General features: G+C 29.9%; 1 protein-coding gene across 1 annotated transcript; it reads left to right on the top strand.

Annotated features, from left to right (window-relative positions):
• The first annotated feature begins 667 nt into the window (after positions 1–667).
• On the top strand, positions 668–2,475 carry LOC104881563 (uncharacterized). Its single transcript, XM_010662104.3, has 5 exons — positions 668–887; positions 969–1,072; positions 1,159–1,284; positions 1,381–1,649; positions 2,094–2,475. The coding sequence occupies exons 1-5, from the start codon at positions 698–700 to the stop codon at positions 2,248–2,250; spliced, it is 846 nt and encodes a 281-aa protein (XP_010660406.1). The 5' UTR covers positions 668–697; the 3' UTR covers positions 2,251–2,475.
• Positions 2,476–10,644: the final 8,169 nt, after the last annotated feature.

Below are 10,644 nucleotides of genomic sequence, written 5' to 3'. Positions count from 1 at the left end.
TTTCAAAAACATAGCTTAAAAAGTCTAGGGAAAGTTTAGCTTTCAAAAGTCAATGGTATTCTGAAAATATATGGTTTAGAAATATGTTTAATGTTTAGGCCAGTACTGATGCAATAGTTGTTTAATGTTTATTATCCTGTTAATGTGACACAGACATGGAATCATAAATACACTCATCCATGGCTCCAGCCTGTCAACCTCCAATCACAATTCTATATAAAAGTCTTCTTTAGTTTGAATATTAAGAGGATCTTCTGCAGAAGCACAGCCCTTCTGGGCCCAAGGCATACATTTATTGTGTTAAAGAAGCAAAAAATGTAGATGCAAAGCATCAAACTCATTGATAAAACTGCACTACATCGATGAATCGCGTACTGTTCTTAGTTCTTACATGTGAAGAGATAAGGAGCAACCCTAAGTAGGCATCAAAATTTAAAGCCGCAAGCCCTTGCTTGCATAAGCAGATAAGCAGCAGCCATTTAAATAGTTCTCACTTTTCCCTAGTATAAACTAAAATGCATAAAATCAACAGATAAGAAGCAAGACAAGAAAATTACTTAAATATGTTCACACCCAAGTTGTCATTGCCCCACAAAATCCGCAAAAAGGTATTTTATTCAACACGGCTTGTGAGGAAAGTCCAAGCGTGTTCATACCTTTTCTTCTCTTTCATACCATATAAGAGATTATTTATCAGATGTCACAGAGGTCACCATTTAAACCTATTTCTTTCGTTTCTGAAGCAGCAGTTCTGAGTTTTATAGCACCGAATATGTATAAAATCCTTCCAAAAACCCATACCGATGGTTCTGAATTTCCCATCTCTGAAAGCACATCTAGGGCTACTATTCCATTGGAGTTCCTCTGTGAGGCTGTGTTTGCAGGAGGTGTCTCTCCCTCTTTCTCTGAGTCTACCTCTCTCTCATGAACTGGCTTGTTTCTGTATTATTGATGCATGGTTTTTGCAGATGGTTTCTGGGGTCTTGAAGCTGCATTTGGGCGTGTAGATGGAGTTGTGAAAACTGCTACTGGCTATTGTGGAGGAACCCTGAAGAAGCCTTCGTACAAAGAGGTGCCAAAGGAAGAAAGAAAAATCTCATTAACCCTTTTACATATTCTCACTGCACAAACTATATTCATATTCACATTGATTTACAGGTATGTGAAGGAAGAACAGGCCACACTGAAGCAGTAAAAGTCATGTATGATAAGAGAAAAATTTCATACAAATCTCTATGTGATGCTTTCTGGGAAGCCCATGATCCCACCAACAAAGAATTTCTCGTAATTTCCTCTGCTTCTCATTCATCACTTGAACTTCTATATACCACCATATATCACATGTCTTCGGTCTGATCAAATGAGAGCTGACTGTGGCAGAATTTTGGGCTAAGCACACACCACAGATCTGCCATATTTTACGTGAATGAGGAACAAAAGAAGCAAGCACAGGAGTCAAAGATCAGGAGGCAGATGAAGCTTAATAGGAGGATAGTAACAAAAATCATAGCATTGGATTCAGAGTTTTTCGTGGCGGAGAACCTACATCAGAAGTATTATTTGCAGAAGAGTTACAGGGTGTGTGAAAGCTTGAGCCTGAGAAGCACAGAGCAATTTGTGGAGTCAAACATAGCTTGCAAGCTCAACGGGTAATTAAAATCTATCCATATTGAGATTTGAGATAAGGACAATGACCTGACAACCCACCATGAGGCGTGAGGTATGACCCACCACTACCACTACCACCACCCCCACCTCCACCACCACCATCACATGCTCATCTCTACCCACCAGTCATTCCATAGACCCTGCCCATAGTAATTGCACAGTTTTTTCCTACCTTGCATGAGGCCAGTAGCTTTCATCAAACGGTCTTTGCCCTTTATACAATTATACAAATATAATAACATACTTTATATTAGAATATCGAGTTCCATAATTATTTTTTTTTGGCCTAAAAGTGGTCACAGTGACCTTACTCTAGAGGGCCCACAAGGAAAAACATTGCCACGTGATTCATGGACCATGATATCTTGTTTTTTATGATACATATCTTATGGGTTAAGTTTTGCTTTGGTCATTGCATTTTGCAGGATATTAGGAATGGAAGCAAGAGTAATTATTGATGAGTTGACAACATTTTTGGGAAGCCACGAGGTGTCGAGTCAGACCAAGTTGGCATGTGGAGAAATAATCGAAGACTTACGAAGAAATGATGGAGAGAGAATACTTAAATTCTGTGAAGATTAAAAGCAAGATGCATTTGTGAGATCAACCTTGAGTTCATGTGATGTGATGGGACTACATTTCATATTGAGAAGAAACAATTCTAAAGTCCAAACCGACCATTTTCTCTCCCACCTTGTGAGATTAAAAGCAAGATGCAAATAGAATGTTGAAAGATTTTGGTGAGGAAGGGAGGAAAAGGTAAAGCAAAATCAAAATCAGATATGTCCATATATTAATATTGTATGTAGAATATTAATGTGTACATCTATCTATTTGTATTCTACATTTTGAATGAATAATTGATTTATTATAGAAATAATTAAAATGTTAAGTTATTTCATTATAAGGAAACTTTAAAATTTATTTTTCAAATAATTAAAATTTTTCTTTAATTATTTTCTAAATTAAAAGAAATTTCTCTTTTTACTTATTTTCTAGGTTTGAAAAGGAAAAATGTTCCCATATCGGCATGCTGAACTGGATAGTTTCTTGTCCATGCAAAAGGAAAAGGAAAAGAAAAAAAAGAAATAGATAGAGAATAGAAGTTTTGAAAATATAAAAGAATTTAAATGATGTTGATTATATTTGTTTTCTTCGTAATTTTCCAGATTTATTCACATTTTTTCTCTTTTTTTTTAAAAAAAATACTATATTTATATATTATAATATTTTTATAATAGATCAACGAAAAATAGTTAATTTCTAACATTAAAATATATTTATTGATAATAAAATATACAGTTTAATAAATAAAAAAATACTTATAAATTCATATTAATATTTCTTTTGATATTTATAGTATTCATTTTTTAGGTGTGTTTCTACTCGATGGCGAGATTCGTTTTTTATTTGTTGAAAATTTGATTTTTTTTTAAAAAATACTTAAAATTATCACTTATTTTTGTTTTATTTTTAAAGGGAAAAACAAAATAAAAAAGAAAAACCCTAAGTGTGACTCATGAAGGAAAAACCGGTCTGTGAAAAATCGAATCTGGTTTGAGAGTTAGGTTACTTATTTAGAAGGTACGGTGGTGAGTCGTAGCACCCCTCTAAACTTGTATACATACTGTCTCTACTAAACGAATTAAAAGAATTACGACAATTAATTAATTAATCGGAGATACCAAGATTAAATAAACGAAATAATATACACAAAGATTATGACAAAATAAAATTACAAGAATGTACAAAACAAAGGACAATAGAATTATGCAAATTGATTTATTGAACTAATTAGAAAAAAGATATTTGAAAAAAATTAGTTTTCAAGAAATTTCAAATGATTTTATTAAAAACAATTTTGAGTTAGTGATTTCGATTTATTTATTTACAAAAAAAAATTGAAAATATTTTCATTTGATTCAATTTCATTTGTATTCAATTTCAAGAAAGTTATTTACACTTATTATTGTCAAAAGAATTTATTAAAATGAAACTTTAATTTTTTTTATAAAAAAATTCAATTTGGTTTTGTTTGCAATAAAAAATATTTTTTATTTTACATTTTTTTTTGTAAAAAAAAAAAGAAGAATTTTTATAATCTTATTTACAAAAGCATTTCACTGTCACTTTTATTTGAAAAAAAAAATAAAAAATAAAAAAATTTTAAAAATAAAAAATAAAATTACAAGTTCTGCAAAAATACTTCAATTAAATAAACAAGACTTTTTACCATTTTATTTACAAAATAATTTCATTCAAAACATTTTTTAATAGTTTTTTTTCAAATGTTTATTGACAAAAACCAATTTCTATTTGAATTAGAAAAAAAAATATACTTTACCAAAAAAAATCTCAAATTTATTTAGGAAAGCTTTACAATTTTTTTTTTTTAAAAGCTATCCACAATTTATTCTAAAAAAATATATTTTAAATTGATTATATAAAAAATAAGAAGAAAAAAAACTTCAAATTGATTAAAATAACGTGATATCAGATTATTTTTTTTTAAATATTAAAAAAATCTCAATTTATTTAAAAGGGAAATTCGATTTTATTAAATAAAAAATACATTCTTTTCCTTTTCAATTTTATTCTAAAAATGTTTATTTTTTCTTATTTTTATAAATAAATAAAAAAAACCGTTTTTCAATTTTTGAAGAGTTTCATTTTTATTTTTAAAAAAGGTTTATGAAATCATTTTAAGAAAATGGTTTTCATATTTGCTAATATAAAAAGAAATCTTAAAAAAAAGTTCAGATTATTAAACAAACATTTATTAAAATCAAACAAAAACATAATCCCATTATTGGATTATTCCCTCAATAGAAGAATAAAACACAAATAAATAAACTACACATTCTCAAAACAAAGGCTAAAAAAGTATATTAAATAAGGATAATAAATAAATGGAAACAAAAATAAATCCATGAATAACAAATTAAACATACATATACAATAAAAATCTAAACACTGATAATCCATTCACATGTATACAAGAAAAAAATTGAAATGAATATATATAACAAAACTTGGAGGACAAGGATGAAGGAGTAACCTTTTCAATGCCTAGTAGTAGTGGGTCTCGAATAGCTTCCAAAATGAAGCTCAAATGTATCAAACTCTCAACTCTCCAAAACACTCATAAAAAATACACCCAAAACCGAGAGAGCTTGTCTTCCTCTTTCTTACCTTAAAAAAAATATATACAACAAGCCTTCTCCCTCGTCCACTCCAATTTGCTCTTGTCCATACCTTGCTTCATCTGCTCCAACTAAAACACTGTGCCCCAAATTTGCCTCTTCTCATCCTCAATGCCATGTTAAGATACCAACTCAAACACAATGAACCCAAAGGAATAATAAAGCAAATGCAATTAGGCTCAAATCAAACCAAACAACAATCTTACAAGCCAAGGTTCAATACCAATAAATAGGAAACAAAAATCAACCTAAAACAACCCAAAGGGATAAATCAAAGGCCCAATAGGAAATCCAATTATCCAAAGCAAATACCCAAATCCCACAAACCATTACTGTACAAATCAATGGAGAGAGAACTTATCTCCCTTTGAAGAACACGTGTAAGTGAATTAACCCGAGAAGGGTTCAACTTGATGTCCGTGTAGATATGGGGGTAGGAAAGGCTATTGCTGTAGAATTTTCTAAGGCCGAGCGACACAACCATGATTGTTAGGACGACGATTGGGAGGTTTAGGGTGGCAGAGATGGTGGGTGAGAGGGTAGGAAATGAGAGAGAGAAAAAAAAATGCAAGCGAAGAAGGGGGTGACTATCGATGCCAAAAGGGATTGTCAGTCGGCAACGTTGCTGCTGACAAGTGAGGAAAAAAAATATGGAGAAGAAAGAAAGGAAAATGAAGAAAAGAAAAGGAAGAAAAGAAAATAAAGAAGGAAGAAAATGTGGAAAAAAAGAAATAGGGGAGTAGAATATAAGAAAGAGAAGAATGTGAGTAAAGAGGGACGACGGTTGTGGGATGAGATTGAGAGAAAATTGAGAAGATAAGGGTTTTGTTTGAAATGAGTGGTAAGGATTTGATGAAATAAATAAATAAATAAAATGAAGGGTTAAGATTAATTTTTCAATAAAACTTAGGTTAAAAGTTATAAAAAATAAAATTAAAATAAACCTAATAAATATTAATCAAAAGTCCTAAAATAAATAAATAAAAACAAAAAAACAAAAAAAAAAAAGAGTTTGGGACAAATTTTGGGGTCTACAAATATGCTCTTCCACGATAGAGTTCACGAGTAAAGTAAGTGTATACACAAGCGAAATGAAGTGGGCTCTGCCGAAGAATAAGAAAGACCATGAAATTTGTCATAATATGACATGGACTCTCTTAAACTAAAATAAGAACAAAGGGACTCTAAAACCCCACAAAAAGAGTAAGAATGGAAACTCTTAAAGTTACACTCTGGATCCAGACTCCCTCCAAAAAGTCTAAAAAAAAGACTTAAAAATAAATGTCAAAGTTGAGAAGTAATTAGACTACCAAGGAACACATGAATGAAGGTATGCAAAGGGAAAAACCGTATGTGTACTATATGGGAACATAAAGCATAAGGATCCAACAATACGATAGAAATGGCCCTATAAGCTCAAAGGGTTATACCATGCGCAATGGAAGAGGAGAAACTCCATAGCAATATGATGACAAAGTGAGAAGCACTTATGCAATGAAGTGAGATGTATGATCGAATATGAAACTGTGATGACAAGGTGTGCAATTCTAGTGATCATGAATGTCAAGAGTTGTGGCTATGAATGATAAGACCAACTCTTAGAGCTAAATTGAGAAAAGAATGGCTCTAGAAGTCAAATTGAAAATATAACTTTAAACACTAAACTTGAATGCCCATAGGTGAACACCTACGGTGGTGATACAACTGGAACAAACGCTCATATATGAAAATCTATGATGGTGAGATAATTGTATCAAATGCCTATAAATACACAATCTATGGTGGTGATAAACTCAAAGGCCCATAGATATCCAATCTATGGTAGTGAAAATTGATTAAGGCCCATAGATGAAAATCTATGGTGGTGAATCTGAAATGCCCATAAATGTCCGATCTATGGTGGTGAAAATTGATCAAGGCCCACAGATGAAAATCTTTGGTGGTGAAAACTGATCAAGGCCCATAGATGTAAATCTATGATGGTGGATCTAAAATGCCCATAGATGTTTGATTTATGGTGGTGAATCTAAAATGAACATAGATGTATGATCTATGACAGTGAATCTGAAATGCCCGTAGATGTTTGATCTATGGTGGTGAAAACTGATCAAGGCCTATAGATGAAAATCTATGATGGTGAATCTGAAATGCCCATAGATGTATGATCTATGGTGGTGAAAACTAATCAAGACCCATATATGAAAATCTATGATGGTGAATCTGAGATGCCCATAGATGAAAATCTATGATGGCGAATTTGAGATTCTTGTAGATGAAAATTTATAGTAGTGAAAACAAAAATGCTCATAGATGTCTAATCTATGGTAGTGAAGATTGAAACAAATGCCCATAGATACACAATCTATGGTGGTGAGAAGACTGAAACAAAGACTCATAAATGAAAATATATGGTGGTGAAGACTGAAATGCCCATAAATGAAAATCTATGGTGAAAATCTTAAAGGCCCCTAGATATCCAATCTATGGCGGTGAATCTTAAATACCCATAGATGTCTAATTTATGGTAGTGAATCTAAAATGCCCATAGATGAAAATCTATGGTGGTGAATTTGAAATACCCATAGATGAAAATCTATGGTGGTGAAAACTAAAATACCCATAGATATTTGATATATGGTGGTGAAGACTGAAACAAATGTCCATAGATACATAATCTATGGTGGTAAGAAGATTGAGACAAAGGCTCATAAATGAAAGTCTATGGTGAAAATCTCAAAGGCCCATAGATATCCAATCTATGAAAGTGGATTTGAACTGCCCATAGATGTTTGATCTATGGTTGTAAAAACAGATCAAGGCTCATAGATGAAAATCTATGGTGGTGAATCTGAAATGTCCATAGATGTCTAATTTATGGTGGTGAAAATTGAACAAGACTCATAGATGAAAATCCATGGTTATGAATCTGAAATTGTGGACTCGCATTTTTCATGTGCGTCCCCACTCAATGGTGAGACTCGCTTTTATTTTTGGAAAAAATTCTGAGTCGCCACTTATTTTATTTTATTTTAAAAGGAAAAATAAAACAAGAAAGAAAACCCTAAAGAAGTGACTCCATAGTTTTTGAAAAAACATGTCTTTGAAAACCCGAGTCTAGATTCGGGGATCAGGTTACCTATTGGGAAGCTATCTTTAAAAGATAGAACCCCTCTAAGACCTAAATAGGTCTCTACTGACTAAGTTGATGGGAATGTGACAATTAATTTGGTTGATCATAGATTCCTAGGTAGGTTAAGGTGATTTCAAAAAATGGCATACTAAACAAGAGAACCAATCACAAATCATAAAGAAGATTTACGGTGTGTACCTAGACTACTTCTTAAGTGTCATCACAAGACATCAATGGTTAGTTTGGAAAATAAAACACACATATATTTTACCCTAGTCTCTTAATCAAACATGACTAGCTAAACAAACAATCAAAAAGATATTTTGAATAGGTTGACAATCGCATACGAAGCAATACATAACGATCATATATAAAGTAATACATAATTTATGGAATTAAGATATGAAGGTAAGAAGCGTACCTGAATAGCATAAGTAACTTGTAATGTGCTTCCATAAGACATGAGGGGTTAGATTATAAATAATAAAATAAAGAAATCCTAACATGTTTGTTATCTAATTAGCATAGCAAAAATGATCAAAGTATACGAAATCATCAATTATCACATACATCTTGTATATAATTCCTAAAAAAATACATAGATATGATTACAACAAGTACCGAAGATGGTAGCAAGAATGATATTTTTTTTATAAAAAAAAAAAAAAAAGATTTTATATAGGGGTTTCACCAATTCCCCAATTGATATACACAAATCTAGCCTAGAATTATCCCATTTATTTAGGACCACCAGCTTAGATTCGTATTTTATTCAAAATCGTAGTTTTTATTGAAAATTGAGTAAGATGCAAACCGATCAAGACATGGTTGCATATTAATTAAAAAACGAGATTTTGATTCTAAGGACACTAAATGAATTATTTTTAACATAAAATTTTTCAAAGGTATCTTTTGAGAAAAGCATTTGATTTTAAAATAAAGGGAATTAATATGAAAACAACAAAACATTAGAAATAAAATACCGAGCAAAACAGAAGAAAACGAATTCATAAAGTGAAATTTTTGACAACTGAGCAAACTAAAGTAGTGAGAATGGAGGCCAATCTTCACTATTTTCCGATGACCTCCGAAAAGTAAATTTTACTAGAGACTATCAAAGCAATAAACTATTCAAACTCAGATCAAATAAGCTAATAAGATACTCACCAAGAATTAATGACTAATTTTCAAGAAACACATCAATTAATAATAACAATCGAAATGAATTTTCAATCATAGAATTAATTTTATTAATGAACCAATATTATAGAAAATACCTAAACTAAATAGATGAATGAATTAAACACTAATTAAGGCAAATCTAAAATCAAATCCTTAACACATATGATCAATTATTTTAACGAACTAAAGTTTTATAAGAGCACCCACACCTAAAATTAAATTAAAAACTAACCAAAACAAATTTTAAAACTAAATCTCTAACCTATAGAATCAATCTTATTAACAAATGGATAAATAGATAACACATAAATAAATAAATATAACTTAAACAAAATATGAACTCATGGAATCAATTTTCTAAATAAACTTACATTACTAAAAGGAAATCTAAGCTTAAAATGAATTAAACACTAATTAAGGCAAATCTAAAATCAAATCCTCAACACATGATAATTATTTTAACGAACTAAAACTTCATGAGAGCACCTAAACCTAAAATTAAATTAAAAACTATCCAAAACAAATTTAAAAACTAAATATCTAACCAATAAAATCAATCTTATTAACAAATGGATAAATAGATAACACATAAATAAATAAATATAACTAAAACAAAATATGAATTCATGGAATCAATTTTCTAAATAAACTTACATTACTAAAATGAAATCTAAGCTTAAAATGAATTAAACACTAATTAAGGCAAATCTAAAATCAAATCCTCAACACATATGATAATTATTATAACGAACTAAAACTTCATGAGAGCACCTAAACCTAAAATTAAATTAAAAACTATCCAAAACAAATTTAAAAACTAAATCTCTAACCTATAAAATCAATCTTATTAACAAATGGATAAATAGATAACACATAAATAAATAAATATAACTAAAACAAAATATGAACTCATGGAATCAATTTTCTAAATAAACTTACATTACTAAAATGAAATCTAAGCTTAAAATGAATTAAACACTAATTAAGGCAAATCTAAAATCAAATCCTCAACATAGATGCTAATTATTTTAACGAACTAAAACTTTATAAGAGCACCTAAACCTAAAATTAAATTGAAAACTATCCAAAACAAATTTTAAAACGAAATTTCTAACCTATAAAATCAATCTTATTAACAAATGGATAAATAGATAACACATAAATAAATAAATATAACTTAAACAAAATATGAACTCATGGAATCAATTTTCTAAATAAACTTACATTACTAAAATGAAATCTAAGCTTAAAATGAATTAAACACTAATTAAGGCAAATCTAAAATCAAATCCTCAACACATATAATAATTATTTTAACGAACTAAAACTTTATAAGAACACCTAAACCTAAAATTAAATTGAAAACTATCCAAAACAAATTTTAAAACTAAATTTCTAACCTATAAAATCAATCTTATTAACAAATGGATAAATAGATAACACATAAATAAATAAATATAA

Source organism: Vitis vinifera, chromosome 14, assembly GCF_030704535.1.
Source record: "Vitis vinifera cultivar Pinot Noir 40024 chromosome 14, ASM3070453v1".
Taxonomy (NCBI): domain Eukaryota; kingdom Viridiplantae; phylum Streptophyta; class Magnoliopsida; order Vitales; family Vitaceae; genus Vitis; species Vitis vinifera.
This window is presented reverse-complemented; position numbering and strand designations above follow the sequence as displayed.